The sequence below is a fragment of the Octopus sinensis genome, linkage group LG1 (assembly GCF_006345805.1).
Source record: "Octopus sinensis linkage group LG1, ASM634580v1, whole genome shotgun sequence".
In the NCBI taxonomy this organism is placed as follows: Eukaryota; Metazoa; Mollusca; class Cephalopoda; order Octopoda; family Octopodidae; genus Octopus; species Octopus sinensis.
This window is the reverse complement of record NC_042997.1, coordinates 137,723,265-137,742,406: the sequence shown is the minus strand read 5'-3', so window position 1 is coordinate 137,742,406 and position 19,142 is coordinate 137,723,265. Positions and strand designations below refer to the sequence as shown.

The 19,142-nt window shown below is 33.7% G+C and overlaps 1 protein-coding gene across 8 annotated transcripts in view; it reads right to left on the bottom strand.

Moving 5' to 3' along the window:
- Positions 1–19,142, bottom strand: part of LOC115210843 (rabphilin-3A) — a 266,359-nt gene that overhangs the window by 52,849 nt on the left and 194,368 nt on the right. For all 8 annotated transcript variants that reach the window (XM_036505145.1, XM_036505143.1, XM_036505140.1 and 5 more), the window contains 5 exons: positions 18,723–18,866; positions 17,443–17,572; positions 11,471–11,557; positions 5,022–5,226; positions 2,819–2,887 (listed from right to left, as the gene is read on the bottom strand). In XM_036505145.1, the coding sequence (XP_036361038.1) occupies positions 2,819–2,887; positions 5,022–5,226; positions 11,471–11,557; positions 17,443–17,572; positions 18,723–18,751 (520 nt within the window). In that variant the 5' untranslated portion in view covers positions 18,752–18,866. The remainder of the gene's footprint in view (positions 1–2,818; positions 2,888–5,021; positions 5,227–11,470; positions 11,558–17,442; positions 17,573–18,722; positions 18,867–19,142) is intronic.

Here is a 19,142-nt window from a genome sequence, read left to right as displayed (position 1 = left end):
TCTTCAGGTAAGTATAAAGTCCAAATTTCTATGGGCAGAAAAGAGGAAGACTCAATGCTAATACACTTCTTAAGGGTATTAACGACACATAACATAGAATGAAGAACAGACCATGGAGTTACCTCAGCAGAAGTATTAGTCATCCATGCTTTTAATTTTGCTATTTAGCTCCAGATCAATTGTGATTGGACAAACATGATTGAATGGCATTCAAGCTCCAGCTATGACTAACCCAACAATTTTTGTGGTATCTATGACTACATTAGCCAATGTTTCTTTTTCTTTATTTGAAGACTACCAAGTGTGATTTGAAGACTAACAAGTAAGAAGGCTGGTAATTCTTGAAGAGCAAGTGACCCTGTAAAGGTTCTCTTATTGGTTTGTTATCTGTCATGTTATATACTTGGGTATTTGTCTCATAAACTGTGTGGTTATTGTATGCTCAAAAATAAAAGATCTCACTGTTGACGTTATTGGACAGAGATCTATATCTGTTAAGAAATGTAGGTACAATTTATGTGGCAGTCTAGATAAGCCCCACTCATACTGTAACAACTAGAAGCAGTAAGCTTAAACATTTCATTGTAAGGCTGACACACTCTCAACAGTCACACCAAAATTCTTAGCAAGTGCATCCTTTCAGTTGCTTGGCATGCTAGAAATGATACTCAAATTTCATGCTAGACTGTCTTGGTGAAGTAAAGACACACTTGATTTTATTTTTCCTGTCTTTAAGTAAAAAACATGAAGTTGAGTTTGAATGATCATGACTAGAATGTTTATAATCACAGATTTGCTTAGTAGGTGTCAAGACTGACCTATGATTAAGCAACAGCTATGAGTTTATTGCTGTTGTAAAATATCAGCTGCTAAAATTATCGTCCAGCATCAATCACCTGAGCCATGATGTTACATAACAATAGTCAATGCCTAATTGCATATAATACAATGCAGATATCATGATAAACACAACACAACAAAATCATAAAGAGTACACCTCAACAATAAGCCAGTACAATATCACTGTTGTTGTACGGTCTGTTTTTTCATGTTCACATGGGTTGGGCAGGATTTATTGAAGTAGATTTTCAAAGGGTGGATACCCTTCCTGTCATCAACCTTCCTCTTGTTTGTGAGTAAATTAATATTTCCTCACGAGCATATATTTATATATATATATTTATATTTTATCTAGTTTCAGCTCACGAGCTGTGGCCATGCTGGGGCACCGCCATTGTGTGTGAAGTTTTCATAAAAGATTAGAAATGAAGGACACTCCATGCATGATGGTAACACTTGCTTACAACTACGACATGATGTCAATGCAAGGAGACAGTAACACACACACACACACACACAAACACTGAGTTTATTTCAGTTTCCAAATCCATTCACAAGGCATTTGTCAGCTTGTAGAAGTCACTTGCCCAAGGTGCCACACAGTGGGACTGAACCCAAAGCTATGTGGCTAAGAAGCAAACTTCTAACCACATAGCTATGCCTGCATACTAAAACAAATTAAATTATTGACATTGCTTCATCAACAAAAACAACATTTGGGGAAATTTGCTTGTGCTACATTCTTCATAATAGCAACAATTAATTCTTATGTAATTACAAAAAGCACTCATAGGTTAATACAGTCTATTTTATGGATAGAAACAACAGATAACATTCCAGATATTAAAGTTGAAAGGTGTTAAATGTCTCAATGAACTAATTTTTTTCTTTCAAATTCTTTATTTCTGTTTTATTATGCTGTGCTAACAGTCCTTCCTTCATTGGTTCCAATAACATATCAGTTTTATTACAGTACAATGTTTCTAGCATCTCACTCTAACCATCCTCCTGTGTCTGCAGAAAATGGTGATGTGAACAGTCTCTCAAGGCCTTTATCACAGAGCAATAAAGTAGAGAGAGTGGGGAAAGAATTTCATTTCATTATTTGACTGGATACTGCAAAGTATTTTCTATTCTATACCCTAATGACTCTGCTAATTTTATATCTCTACAAACTGAAACAAATTAAATATTGCTCATGATATGATAAATAAAATACAAAATGAATTGAGAACTCAGTAAATTTGACATTATAATCATGTTTACACACTCAAAAATACAACTCTCAGTACACACAAGTATTCATTAATTATTTATACATAATGAAACTACTATATATCATGAATGTTGAGTAATGACTGAAAGAGAATACAAGCAGCTGAAATGAGGTTCCTCTGAAAGGTCTCAAGGAATAATGTTACTTAACAAGTTGCATAGCTTGAATATCAGGGAGTTTCTCCAGGTCAAACTGCTAATTCTCAGCACTGAGAGGTCACAACTCCAGTACTATGGACATGTGATTAGAATGTCACAGGAAAGAATTACAAGATAGATTCTTCAAGCCAAGCCAACAGGCAGGAAACCTAAGGGCAGACCAAGAATGAGATGGTTGGATAATAAACATAGTCTCAGTTGATCAAATCTGGGAACCCAACAGGGAAGTCTAATAGGACCCTATGGACGAGGTGCTCAAGTACACTGCCCATATGACTCTCCCAGAAATAGCGAGCAGAGAAAATAGATGGATGGATGAATGAATGGATTAACGAAAAAAAAATCCATAAATCTGCTGCTATTGCCAAATGCAAAATGACATTAAACAGAACATGCATTAGCAGCAAGTACTTCTTTTACCAGATTATTTTTTGGTTAAAGTCTACAGAAGTAATTTGTCAATGTGAATTGTATCAAATTTGAAATTTCACTATTCAATCAAGCCACTTTCTATTGGCTAGTCAGTGCTTAGTTATCTATTTACCTTTTGTGCGTTTTCCAATGCTCACTTCATCTTCAGAACTGCTTGAGGCATCTTGACCACTGCTTTCTCCTAGTTACAACAAAATAAATTCCTTACAACAAAATAAATTGCATACATTCATACTTAAATGAAATACAATATCCAAGGACTGCAAAAGAGATCTAAACTGACTTTAAATAATTTTTAGCAGTGATCTCTGACTTTTACATAAATATATGAATGTCAAAAATTTGAGATCATCAGTATCCCAATAAAACTTTTAAGCTAGCAATTTTAGGGGAAGGGTGTTGGTCAATTACATTGACTCCAGTACTTGATTGATACTTTATTTTATCAACCCTGGATGGATGAAAGGCAAAGCTGGTGTCTGAACCCAGAATGTAAAAGATGGAAGAAATACCACTAAGCATTTTGTCTGATGCGTTAAAAATTTTGGCAGCTCACTAAGGAATATGATCCATTTGAGGTCATCATCATCTACTCAGAATCAAGAACATAACATGTTTGAAATCATGAACATTCGTACAAATGCTATATCCAAAGCACTGTACATATTAGAGCCACCTTTACAAATAAGTTGGCATCAATATACCTAAATATGGAAACTACAAACACCAAGGTGTAAATATATGAAAAGTTTCTTTTTTCTTAAATGACTCATATTTTTTAAGATACTATTTGGTTAAGGTGCTACCAACAACAAAGGTTATGAATTTAAAAAATTGCTTTAATTATACCATGCTTTTAAAAAAGATATATTTGATAATTTAATGCATGTCTCATAAAATAATAATATTAAAAAGCCTCTTAAACAAGGCATGTTACTCTGCTTGCCATAGAATAACTAACTAAAAAGAATTGCAATTTCATGGTTGGATGGTTATTGTTAGAAAAGAAATCCAACAATAAAACAGATAGCCCTAGCAAAACAGTTACTCCAACAATATGCAAATATCCAGATTTGCATAAAACAATACGCTGAGATTAGTACAAAACAATATGAATGGAAACTATTGCATTTTAAATCAATATAAGAAATCATCTACATGTATTTAATTGAGCAGCATTTATTCTTGGCTCTCATGGTCCTTTAGTAATTGGACTTGAAGATCAAACCAACTAGCTTCATTTTTATTTAACATTTCATTAGGAATCACCTCTTGCCACTAAACAGCAAACAATAGTTAGCTGCAGGAGCTAGAAGCAAAACTTATGACTGATGCAGCTCATTTGTATAATGGTACAAGATAGATAACCTGAGAATAATCACTAGAGTACCAATATAGTGTAGGTTGTGAACAGATAAATATGCAAGGTCATATCCATATAGTCACACTGTGGAATTATGCCCATGAGGAGACTTTGCAACAGCTTGGGATGAGCATCAGACTGATCAGTTTCATTATTATTTAACAATTTCTCTGGACTTACTTCTTCTCCCTTCCAAACTGCTAACTGTAATATCAGATAGCTACTTATTAAAATGTCAGTGAAACTTGAGACTGACACAGCGCATAATATGAGTAGAAATGCACACATGAATGCATGCACTCATATATGTAGATATGTGTGTATTAGCTAATACAATTCAAACGAGTAATGTGATAATTGTCAATAGAAATTGTTTTACATAGGCTGATTACATTGCACTGGTTAATTAGTGTGATTGTCAGTACATCAGAGAATTTGTAGTTCAATTGCTGCCTGAGAATATTATGTATTGCTTTTGACTTTCATATATTCTCTTGTGGCTATTTAATTCAATCAATTTGGTGCAGACTATCACTAGCTAATTCTAGTGACATATCCACACTTATCTTAATATGTACTGCTCATCAAAATTACCTTCTATATATTTACCATACCTATTAGAACTCTTGTGATTTTATAGCTGTTGTTTTTGAGTTATCTCTAACCAAAGAAACCTTTTGTTACATATAAATCCTGGTAATAATAATAATCTAGAAACCATATATCTTCAACGTAGTCAAAGCTGTCAAAATTATTTGAATTGATCTTTATGGCTAAAAGCAGTTGCTGACATTCTAGGAAGCTCTTGCATCATGTCTAAGATAGTTTGCCTTCCATTATCTAGTACCAACTCTGTTTTTACATAATAATATCTTAAACCCTTCACAGGAACAAATCATGAGAGAAAGAATTGAGGTAGAAACATTTCAGATTATGTGAGATGATGCCTGACCTCCAAAACCTTCCTTGTTGCCATTGTGCCGTCCTCTGCTCCAAGTATTATAACTGCGAAATGATCCAGAACGACCTTTCTGGTGAGCTGAAGTTTCTAGTTGGTTTCTTGCATTTGAAGAAAACTTGCCACCTTCATGGTGATGTTTTGGAACTGTATATTTTGGAATTCCTTTAAAAAACCAAGCACCAGATCGTTTCCATACCTACATAAATGATAATTTTAAAAAATTCTAAAATGGCAAAGGAAAACTGATAAACAAATTGAAAAATCTAACTCGGTGGATGTAAAAAACAGAGTAAAACTCTAAAATTAAATGACAAAAAAAAAAAAAAAATGTTGTAGGCAAGGTAGTATAGATTGTACAAAACAAGCTCCTTTTAGTTGTTTTTCTTTTTCCCCAACTTACTTTGTCTATTAAATCAAGACTAGGGACAATTTCATTTATCCTACATTATGCTTCATTGGTTATCTATTATTCTAGTTATTACTAAAGTTTTGTTTTTTTCCCCAGTGTCCATCAATACTGCTCAAATTGCCAATAAACTACACCTACTTTGACAGTTATCATCTACTATACTTCACTATGATCTATCATACTTTTATTTTCCCAAGTCTTCTGTATTCTCAGACAATGTTTCACTGCTTTTACCCTACTGGAGCATTCAATAGTACAGATTATATCTGCACTGCCAAATGAATCCTTACCAACTTCAATACCTGTAGTTCACTAATGAGACAACACTTCATCTGCTTCCTCATCATGATACACAATGTTCCCAATAGACAAAGCTAATAAATTAGTAAACTTAATATATTTTCTATCGCTGATACAGAAATGTTAGCCATAATTCCCTGCTCCACTACAGACCATTAACTCAATAACTTTTTCATAAAATCAAATCCTCATAGAATTCACTCATTATAGAAATGTTGATACAAAATATTTATTTCAGTTCTGTTCCAATTCCCAGTACTAGCTTGGTTAGTTAGTATTAAAGATTGAAATCTCAAAACTTTGTGAAACTTTAGAATTTCTCCCAGGAGTTTACTATGTTTATGAATATTACATTATATGTCATTCATGGAGCAAATAAAATAGTAATAAATGCAGATGAAAGAAAGAATAAGGTCATGGTGGTGGTAGTAGTTGTGGTATGAGTGGGTTTCTACCCCCACTTTTTTTCTTGTATTCAAAGTGACACTCAAAACACTATGATTACTTGAAACCTGCAAGGTTTTAATTTTTTTTCCTCTCTCTAAATATTGTAGCTTTCTGATGATACACAATAGATGGAATGACTTGATTTCATTAGATTATTTGTTGAGCCAAGCAGAAATATCAAATGAAGGAAACAAAAATTATAATAAAATAACATTTTTTTAAAAAAAGAGTAAATTGACAGAAATTCCTATTGGAAATATAAAATTAGAAGGCAAAAAAATAATTATGGCTAGAAAAATAATAAAAATCTGTTTCAAATCCTTGAAAATCAAGTCAAAAGATTTCCCTCTCTTTCTCTCTCTCTCTCTCTATGAGAGAGGGAGAGAGAGCCAATGGAGTGTGTTGGGAGTGATGAAATCTGTACCAGCTTTATTTTATTTAATTATTTATGGAGCCAAGTAGAAACATCATTATCAGGAAAACCAATAGAAATTCTAAGAAAATATAACTAAAATAAAAACAAGAAAAACATCTCTTGTGGCTAAAATAAAATAAAAATCGATTCCAATATTTAAAATAGATTTAGAGATTTTTAAAATTATTTTTCTCAATAAAATGCATATTATCTCCACAAACTTTACTTTCCCAATATTTGAAAATATCAAAAATATATTTAGCTTTTATATAGATACAAAGTAACTGTTTTTATTATTTTTTTTTTTTTAAGGAGACAGAGAAAAAAGGGAGTTTGCATGTGTATTTCTCTTCGAAAGTAAGTTACCTCACAGAAAATATGGAATATCTAGAGTGTGGTAACTTTAAATCTCAGAAACTAACAAAGCATCCTTATTCACAATCTACACAAACACTATGTATGTAGCCACAAATTTAGATCTTACTTTGATGGAAGTGAAGGACATGTTAAAATACCTTTATGAGAAACAGAACAGCTAGATATATCAGATTGGCTTAATTTCTCTAAATGAAACTGCTTTCATCTTTATTTTGTCAATTAACACTATTTAATTGTATGTGTTGTACATACACAACTGGTGAGGGTGCATGGTCAAGTAGTTTGGGTGTTGCATTCATGATCATGAGATTGTGGTATCAATTCCTGGACCGGATGGTGTGTTATATTCTTGAGCAAAACACTTCATCTCACATTGCTCTGTGATCACTTTGATACCTGATGTGAGGTACACCATGCACCTGTTCAGGCAACACCAATTTGATGGAGGGAGTGAGCTAATCATCATCATTATCATCATCATCATCATATGATGTCCTTTTCTTCCATGCTGGCATGGATTGGATGGTTTAACAAGAACAGACAAACCAGGTTCTATGTGGAGGCACATGGTTTAGTGGTGAGGCTGTCAGACTCATAATTATAAGGTTGTGGTTTTGATTCCTGGACCATGCAACATGTGTTCTTGAGCATAAAAATTCCATTTCATGTTTCTCCAGTCCACTCAGCTGGAAAAAGTGAGAAATCCTGTGATGGACCGGCATCCCATCCAGACGAGGAATTTATACTCCATGGAATCCAGGAAACCAGCCCTTATGAGTCGGCATGACTTGAGAAGGTAACTTTACCTTTTTACCAGGTTCTATGTCTGCTTTGGCATGGTTTCTACAGCTGAATGCCATACCTAGTGCAGTGGGTGCTTTTCACATGGTGAACAGCATCAGTGAGGTCACCAAGTATCTGCAAGATAAGACCCCTCATCTGAGCTGAGCATAAACTGGAGGAATAAGAAGCTATAATAGAGGGAGAGGATTAGGTGTCTTGCTGAAGAGGTGAATACATGGTATGCCATCTGCTTCCATGAGGTCCAGGCACAACGTGAATATGAGACAGAATAGAATAGAAGAGCCGAAAAGGTGGATGTGTAGGTAAATGCACTGAGTGAAAATAGTGTGACAGATGATTAGAGATAGGGAATGAGCTGGATGCAGAGGATATCAGTTCAGTGTTGTGAGAAGTGAAGAAAATAGGATAACATAGAAGATTGATGAAAGAGTGAGTATCACACTACAATGCCCACCAGTCAGTGAGAAAATTACTGCTTTTGTCATAGGTTACATTTTGTATTAGGAAACAGTAATTGAATTAACCTCATTATATTTACGATAATTATTGTATCAACTCTAGAGAAAAGAAACATAGAGGAAAAGGTATGTTTGGTTCAGAACCGCATTTAGTCCCAGAAAAAGGAAATATGATAAACCAATATTTGCTCCACTAAAAGCAGCTCTTAGTATATCAATAGAGGAAGTAGCAAACCATATTTGATGCTTTAATAATAAAATGGAAATCATTGTAATTGGTGTCAATTATATGTGGCATAGAAAACTCTGAAGATAATCAAATTCAAATTGCAATTATAGTTGGATTATTATCGAAATCAACCATCATTGCACTTATATTGATTGGATAAGATCAGCGTTTAAACAATGCTTAACAGCAGAACACAAGCAAAGGCCATTTTAATTACTGTTCCATTTGAAATATTTAGCTGAATAGGCAAATTGTTTATATCATGTTGTTGCTTGTTATATTATTTGTTTGTGAAGTGAGGATGAACCCATAGCATATCCAGAGTTAATAAAAATGGTAAAATTAGACAGCTGGGTAAGATCAGTATAGTTAATGTTTTCACTTGTTGCTCCTTAGAAACTAAAAGAAATGCATCACCAAAGATGGATTCAGCCCTTGATCCAGATAGGAAGGATTAACCCTTTAGTATTCAGAGTACCCTGTCAAATGTAATGCTTATTTATTCATATGGATTTGAATTAATCCTGCATTATTTCATAGCTTTGAGATTTTCCTGATGATATTATTTATTTTTAGAATTACATTGTAGGGTAGATACAAGAGGCTGGATCTGGCTAGTTTGAACATAAAGCAGGTAGAATATTTTGGCTGGATATGGCTGGCTTAAATATTAAAGGGTTAAATATCTATGTGATGATATAAGTTGATTAGACAATGAAGAAAAAAGGAAAGTAGCATAGAATTTAAAACTTTGAAGGAGTGAAGATATTACTAGTAGTAATATTGATTCTGAAGAAGGTACAAAGCCTCATATGTGTGGAATGGGTATAGTTAATTAAATCATTCCAGTACTTAACTAATACTTTATTTTAACAACTCAGTAAAGATGAAAAGTAAAGAAGACTTTGGGAGATCATAACTAAATATTGGTTTCAGATTTTGGCACAGGACCAGCAAGTTCAGGGGAGAGGATAAGTCAATTACATCAACCCCAGTGCTCTACTGGTACTTATTTCATTGACCTTGAAAGGATGAAAGGCAAAGTCATCCTCAATAGAATTTGAACTGAGAACATAAAGACAAACATTAACCCAGCGTGCTAATGATTCTGCCAGCTCATTGCCTTTGATCATAACTAAATATTGCAAGGTGTTTTGTCTTATGGTTGAATGAGTTTGACAAGAATAAACATTAAAAGCAGTAATAATAACAGTAGTAACAATAATTGCTAAAAGAACAGAGAAAATACTTAACAGGTAAGTATGTGAATGGAGATTGATATTGAATGAAGACGTCTTTTACTTTGACTTAGTACACAAGTGAGTGAGTAATTGTGGTGGATATACTTCACTAGATATACTTTATTAAATGCTTAAGTAGTATCTACCTGACATGTAGGAAAAAGCTTTCTGAACTTTCAACAAATTTTATTGTAAAAACTTCTCAGCTTCAAAGAAAATTGATTAAGATAGTCCTTAATATTGTGAAGATCACAATAAGCATATCAACAGTTTGGTGAAGTTTCTTTTTCATGACAAGCTGTCCATATTGCAGATAGGAAAGAATGATACTTTGGAGAAGTGTTGGCAGAGTATGCCTGATACAAGTTTCTAATTTTGTATATCAAATTTCTAATTTTGTATATCAAGTTTAATAGTACAAGCAGGAGAGATAAAACTCAAAACATTAGTATACATATATTTTTAATCAGCAGAAGTTATAAAGTGAGTTTTGAACATGAAACTTATCTAATTTATATATCAAATTAATTTGTATATCAAACTAATTTGTATATCAAACTAGCCCTGTGTCAACTAGACCTAGCAGACCTACCTATGCTCATACATCCAGCTATGACCATCCAATCTTTATGCATGGTAAAGTTATCCCATAGGTTCTTTTTTTTTAGGCATTAAGTTCTGATTGGAGGGAGTTTTGGCTACTATTTCTAGCTACAGGTTCTGGATTGTTGTTTAACTCGTGGAAAGTTGTGTTTGAAAAGACTATAACAAAATGCTTCCCATCCTTTTAGAGGTACATGCCTTATCTAATGTGTGCTGTTCTTAAGATTAAGGGTCTGATTTGAGCAGGGTGTAGCATCTATTTCTAACAGGTAAAGTGACTACATAGACTTCTTCTTTGGGTTATCATTTGTATTATATTATGGAGAGTTGACAATGGTTAAAATAGTTATTATAGTAATAGTGTTGTAGTAAAGGTAGTGGTTATGTTAAAGGCAACACGAATTATATAGCATAGAAAGGAAAATATTTTGACAACGAAATCTACAAAAACACAACCTCTTCTCACCCACTACCTAATCACTGGCAACTTCATTTTATTTGGACCCATTATTCACCATGTAAAGCAGGTTTTGCAACTGAAATAAGTTTTTTGTTTGTTGGTGTGCAAGATAAGATTGTTTATTGGCAGTAGTTATTGCTACACAAGTCAGGTTTGTAAATGTATTGCCTTTGTAGAAGCTAACATAAATTTAACATTACTTCATAATGTCTTGAGACTGCCAAGAAGGATGAGAATAAATGTAAATAAAAGGGTTTTCATGAAACCTCTCTGGCTGGTATCTCAAATAAAAGAAAACTGATTATGGGACTATTACTAAAAGACAAAGAAAAGGGGTTAGAAGGGAAGGCAAACTGCAAAGAGAAGATAAGAGATAGTAAAAAAAGTGAAAGAAATAAGGGGAAAAGGGGAGAAAAAAAGCAAAAAATTGAAAGCTAAGGTAAACAAAGGAAAAGAAAGGGAAAACATGATTAAAAAATTTTTTTAAATAAATATTTTTGAGATGATAAAAAATGTAAAGAAAAATTGGAGAACAAAAAATAAACTATAGTTCATCAATAAATTCCTAGAACTTTCTAAAAGGTATTTTTCATGAACCATTTTTGTCACTTTTCTAACCTTTACACAAGGCACCTAATTCCAGTAAAACAAATATGTACTCCCAAAGATTTTCAAGAAATACAAAGCAAGTCTTACCTCTCTGCTCTCACTGCATAATTTACATAACCATAATGGTGTCTTTTGGCTGTTGAAGGTATCTACACCACATTTAATGCATACAGCCTTTGAATAAATTAAACAGCAAGTCATTAATTTGCAAAAAATTAAAAAAGAAAAAAAAAACATTAGCAAATTTTTCCCAAGAGATCTGATTGGAAATTGTTATGAAATAAATATTGTTATTCTTTTATTCATTTACTAGTTTCAGTCATTGGATTATAGTCACACTGGGACAGCTCTTCCAAAGGTTTTAATAATGATCCAATTACTCATAAGGTATGACAAGAAAAGTTGAAAAGCATGAAGGTGTGTAGGGACATAACCACAACTAAACAAAATACCAGAAGTAATTCTTTGTTTTTTTCTGTTTCTATCTTGCAGTCATGTTAGAACACTGAATACCAAGTGTTCTAACTTGAGAGATTCTCTCATATAGGCACATGGGGCATAAAAGCACACACATAGATTATATCAGACTAGCTTGTGTGACTGGATGCTTTCCACTGATGATGATTTCCAATAGAATGTAATCATGTGATATGAGAGTTCTGGCAACCATGACAAACGATTCTCATCTGCTACGATCTTTGTGCAAGCTTTTATGCACCAAGTACCTATATGAGAGGATCTCTCAAGGCTAATAATGCAATATTTGACATTCTAACAAGACATCCAAGTTAAGTTGAATATAAAGATTACCTCTTGATATATGTGTATGTATACACACACACACACACACACACAAACACACAACGAATATACATACATGTCATATGTGAATATATATATTTATATCTATCTATCTATCTATCTATTTATCTATCTATCTGTCTATATATATATATACATACACACACAAACATATATATATACACATATGAGTATATATATCTATATATCTATATATATAAAACTGAGAATGTGTGTGTGTCTGTCTGTGTGTCTGACAGTGTGCATCACTAAAATTCAAGAACTACACAACTGATTTCATTCAAATTTTACACAAATTTTACACATGGAGTATCATGGGCCCAAAATTTTTTTAACTTCTTGCCCAATGCAAGCCTGGAGCAATCTCTTATCTCTTACATTGTTTTAGTATTAGTATTACATGTCAAAAGTGAAACAATAACATCTCTCTTGTAATGTGATATAATACTTCCACTATTATATGGTTTTGATTTCAATTACTTTCACTATGTATTTATATACATGTTTGCATTCCCATAACTTAGCGGTTTGGCAAAGACACTGATAGAATAACTACTAGGCTTACAAAGAATAAATCCTGTGATTGATTTGTTCGACCAACAGTGATGCTCCAGCATAGCTGCAGTCACATGACTGAAACAAGTAGACAATAAAAAAACTATGCCCTTTTAATCCTGAGCAAGGCAAGGTATCTCTGCTTGTATTATATATATATATATATATATATATATATATTTAAAAAAGGAGATGTGGAACACGAGTTGTGATATATAAAAAAAGGAAATGAAGAAAATGCTGCCAAAATAATTTAAGTAAGGGAGAGTGTATTTAATTAGGTGAAAGTTCTTTTTACCGGTTGCGCATTTGTTATGCTTATCAAAAGATGTTTTTTTAAGAGAGATAGAGTTCCTTTCTGATAGATTTTTTTCTCTTATCTGAGAAAAAAATCTATCAGAAAGGAACTCTATCTCTCTTAAAAAAACATCTTTTGATAAGCATAACAAATGCGCAACCGGTAAAAAGAACTTTCACCTAATTAAATACACTCTCCCTTACTTAAATTATTTTGTCAGCATTTTCTTCATTTCCTTTTTATATATATATATATATATATATATCATATATCATGCATACAAACATGGACACATGGCTGTGTGGCTAAGAAGTTCACTTTGCAAGCATGTGGTTTCTTTGCAAGCATGGGCAAGTTTATTCTAGTATAGCTTCAGGCTGACCAATGCCTTGTGAGTGAATGTGCATATATTGATGTATGAGGGTCTGTCTGTGCCTTTGTACTCACCCCAGTCCCTACTTGACAACTGCAGATTAGCAGTTGAGCAAGCACAAACCAAAAGAGTAAGTAACAGACTTAAAATATGCATGTATGTATATTTTAATCATGTATGTATGTGTATGTATGAGTGTGTGTATGTGTACATGTGTGTGTGTATGTTATTATTCCTTTTTATTTCAAGATTTCTTGCCAATAGTGAAGGAGCCACTTTCTAACCAAGATCCAAGGCTCCTTCACTGGAATTTCAACATCAACAGAGTAATTTTGTTTGTGTGAATGTATGTATATGTGCAGATTTGTATGTTATGTATGTATTCTTATGCATATGATTGCTTGTCTGGACATATGTATATATACATAAATGATAAATTTCTGGAAAGTTTTACAAATGTTTACAGTTCCAGTGATGGCTTGGATCTGTAGTCTCTGAAACAGCTTTCTCCTCTCTGATTTTGAGAAGACTAACTTCTGAAGTGTGTTGCAGATGCCAGTGCCCCAATAATTACAGGTATGAACCTGAACTTGTAATTTTGTAACAGCAGATTTCTCTGTAGTTCAACGTAGGTATTTTCTTTTTCTCTGATCTTTAGCGTTATGTTCATATCTGCTGGGCAGCTAATTTCTACTAGTGCACAGAGTTTCTCTTCTCTGTACCAAATAACTATATCAAGTCTGTTATGTTTACATTTTATTGAGGTTTTCACTAGGATATTCCACCAGTATTCCCAATGTATGTTTGTATTTAAATGCTTTCTGAAATGAAAATACACTTCATTTTAATGGCTCTGAGGAAGCTATAGGAGGTTGCACAAGCATTCAGCTTTGAGTGCACTACTTTTCATAGTTGAAATAACTGTAAGCTAATGGTGGTGATTACATGGCTTTTTTCTGTACTTGACTAACATTTTTCTCTAAAGCATAAGAATATTGAGTTCTAACAACTGGTTATTAATATTGCTATGCCTAAGTGAAATAAATAAATAAATAAACACACACACACACACACATATATGTATATGTATAAATGTGTGTGTGTGTGTGTGTATATGATGTGTGTGTGTATGTGTGTGTGTGTGTGTGTGTGTGTGTGTGTGTGTGTGTGTGTGTGTGTGTGTATAGTGATGGCAGAAACTATTAAGTATAAAAAGTAAGAAAAAAAATGAATAAAAATAAAGTGCGCACCAGTAATAACTGATGATCTAGGTACGATAAGAACATGAACAAAAACAAAAATAATCAGGGCTTACCACTTTACACACAATTCAAAAGTACACAATCTATGAAAGACACTTTCAATTCAATAACATAATCCAGAGAGAACGTATTGCATAAAATCACCTCCCAATAACTATAAAAGCTTTCACAGCAAACATGAGCAGTATCATTAAAACAACACAAGAAACAACAAAAGAAATCCCAAAAGCACAACACAGCAAATTAAATGTAATATGAAAGCCTTCTCATTCTCCAAATTGTTAATATTGAACAAACATCAGCACACAGAGGACACAGAGGGAGGGGGAGGCGGTTGTATAAAAAACTTATAAAGAACTGAAAAGAAATAATAACAATAATAATAATAATAATAATAATAATATAATAATAATAATAATAATAACAGCAATAACAATAATTCTGTCTACTATAGGCACAAGGCTTGCAATTTTGACAGGTGGGAAAGTTGATTATATCAACTCAGCGCTCAACCGGTACCTATTTTATCGGCTCCAAATGGAAGAAAGGTAAAACTGACTCTGGCAGAATTTGAACTCAGAATGTATAGGCGCAGGAGTGGCTGTGTGGTAAGTAGCTTGCTAACCAACCACACGGTTGCGGGTTCAGTCCCACTGCGTGGCATCTTGGGCAAGTGTCTTCTGCTATAGCCCCGGGCCGACCAATGCCTTGTGAGTGGATTTGGTAGACGGAAACTGAAAGAAGCCTGTCGTATATATGTATATATATATATATGTTTGTATGTGTGTGTTTGTGTGTCTGTGTTTGTCCCCCTAGCATTGCTTGACAACCGATGCTGGTGTGTTTACGTCCCCGTCACTTAGCGGTTCGGCAAAAAGAGACCGATAGAATAAGTACTAAAAGGTGGTGCTCCAGCATGGCCGCAGTCAAATGACTGAAACAAGTAAAAGAGTAAAAGAGAGTAAAGAGTATAACCAGACAAAATACCACAAAGTATTTTGCCTGGCATGCTGATGGTTCTGCCAGGTTGCCACCTTAAAAAAAATAATAATAATCTTTCTACTATAGGCATGAGGCCTGAAATTTTGGGGAGGGGGACAGTCAATTATATTGACCCCAGTACTCAACTGGTACTTATTTTATCAACCCTGAAATAGGGGACTTTGAACATAAATGCTGCTAAGCATTTTGCCCAGCATGCTAATGATTCTGCCAGCTCACCACCTGAATGATAATAAAAATAATAATCTTTATTATAGCTGCCATCAAATCCATTCATTCATACAATACAAATGCATAAATAAAGTTACAAAATATGTGGGAATAAACAAAACAAAGAGGAGGGATAAAGATACACAACATACTGAGATGTGATAATTTTTTCCTTTCAAATTACTCATCATAAATGAATATGCATCAATACAGACATAATTAAAACATATAATTCATAGAAAATTCATAACTTCCTGAGTTAGATCAAGGCTCTTCAAAATTATGATTATCTTCATCTTTGCCCTACACTTTGTCTAAGTCCTGAAAAGGTCACATCTTGGAAGTACCCACAAGCAATTCAGGTGTCAGAATGGACAAGAATGGGCCCATATTTTTGTTGTAATTTAAACAAAGTTCACAATAGTCACCAAAGCTAATTCTCACAAGTAGACCATATGTTTCTTACACACACTGTACATAACCAGAGCCCAAATTTTCATAAATCCGTATTTCATCTATTCTTTATTGCTTCTGTAGTCATTCTCACAATTCTTACTTAGCATTCAGCAAAGTTACTAGAAAACAGCACCTCTCTTAACATGGGCACACGCCCACAAAATTCAGGGAAAGGCATAGTCAGTTAAACTGATCTGACTGGTACTTAAACTGTGAAGATTGTCAGAAATTTGAATTCAGTAAAGAAAACAACTACTGTGTGATTATGTAAGATTTCACTATTCAAACTGACTATGTAATAGGAGTACAAATAAAATATATGAGATTATAGATTTTGCTATGTCATAGAATAGAGCTGAAACAAAAGAAACAGACTGAAATCAATTTGATTTCACCAAATAAATGAGAAAATTCTAAGACATCTGAATACAAATCATCTCTGTAACCATATAAGCAGTGAGAATGATACAAAAACAGCTATTCAAAAGTTTGTCTCACATGGGAATTGAAACCTGAACAGTTTGTTTACAGTAAACTATCATTCTCTATTATGCCAATATTATTAACAAAGTCTTTGAGAGTTGAGAATGCTTATTGTCACCAATTCTCCATGATCAATGTGCAATTCTATAACAACAGCAACAGTAATGGTTTTAGACTTAGGTATGAGGAAGGTCAGCAATTTTGAGGTGGGCAAGGCAGTCAATACCACTAACCCCAGTACTTGATTGGTAGTTTATTTTATTGACCACAAATGCATTGAACTCAGAATGTATTGAGCCAGAAGAAATATTGCAAAGCATTTTGTCTGACTCTAATGAGTCTATAATAATAATCTCTTGTTAAAAACATTTGTTAACCCTTTAGCATTTAAACCAGCCATATCCAGCCAAAATATTCTATCTGCTTTATGTTCAAACTGACCAAATCTATTCACATCATCAGCATCTTAAAGCTAAGAGATAATGCATGATTAATTCAAAACAATGTAAATAAATAAGAATTACATTTGACAGAGTAACTGAATGCTAAAGTGTTAAAACATGTTAAGAAATATAGTCTCATTTAGACATTACATTACCTTCTTACAATCATCACAGTAAGTTGGAGAAGCTCCCAGCAAACCAAATTCATCACCACATAAAATACATTGATTGTCACCGTTTCCCATTGCATTCTTCTTCATGTTATCAAATTTTTCTACCAGACGCCTGAAAGTAAAGAAATGCAAAACAGAAAATAAAATAAACCAACTCTTTTGAGAGATACTTTTTGTCACAACAAAGAGTTTCATGTAAACTAATAACATTGTGGAATCATTTTGGACATTTCTGCTTTTAGCTTTTTCCAGTGCTATTCAAACTGCTTGATCGCATGGACAGTACATGCCTAATTCACTGAGAGTAAAAATTCAGAGCAACGACACATTCACTGCTTCATTGTTTGAGATGCTGGTTTAAAGAGACTGAAAAATGTCAGAGGTCTTAGCTGAGTGAAAAATCATCATCATCATCCTTTAGTAACATCATTTAGCATCCATTTTCCATGCTGGCATGGGTAAGATGGTTTCAATGGAGCTTATAAACTGGAGAGCTACACCAGGCTCTAGTCTTTTGGGGCTTGGTTTCTACTGCTGGATGCCCTTCCTAATACCAACAACTTCACAGAATTGTACTGGGTGTCTTTTACATGTCACTGGCAAGGATGCCATGTATGTGTCCCTGTCATGGGTGCCTTATATGTGTCACCAGCATGGGTGCTTTTGTGTATCTCCAGCACTTGCCATGACTACGATTTCACCTAGCTCACTATAATAATTATTTACATGTAAATGAATCCACTGTCAGTTTCAATAACAGGTGTTCTAGTTGCCCAAACAACAGAACTTCCTATTGTTTGGATTCTCAAATGGTTGAATATTCCACAGAAATTTGTACATTTAATGTAATATGAATGCTGAATCAAGATGACATTGTGTGCAATAAGGCAGGCACTTTGAATTACAAGTAATTTCAATTCAATCAACTTTCCATCTACTCATTTTCACTCACAAGGTTTGGGTAAATCCAAGTCAATGATAAAAGATGCCCAAGGTGCAAGTGGAATCAGACTTGGAATCTCATGATTCTAAAGTGAACTTCTTAACCATTTGGCCATGCTTACATCCTATTCTTAGCATGGCCATACCTAAATGAAATTTCTTGAATATGAAATGTAAGATAATTAGGCTCATATTCAACAGCAAATTCTACCAAGTAAGATAGTGGAGAGTTATATTTTATATGATGATTGTTAAAAAATAGTATTTGATATCCTTGGACAGCTTATCACAGAAAGGATGATAGGATTGCTGGACCTTACCCAATTCGTTCCTGTTCCACATTGTCCATGAATTCAGCACGTGAGATCACATTTAGTATCTGCTCCTGTTCATCAACACTAAGTTGGTCATCCTTGCGAAATTGAGTGAATCGATTTGTATGATATGACCAGCCAGTTCCTAATCTGAAAACGAAAGAAAAAAAATGTATATATTCAGAGTTGGATAATTGAGATGAAAAGGTACTAAACATTTATTTTGCGGTATCTTTTATCAGTTATCTTTTATCTATTTTAGTCATTAGACTGTGGTCATGCTAGGGCACTGCCTTGAATTTTTAGTTGAATAAATCAACCCCAGTACTTATTTTTTAAGCCTGGTACTTATTCTCTTGGTCTCTTTTGCTGAACTGCTAAGTTACAGGGACTATGGTTGTCAAGTTGTGATGGGGTACAAACACA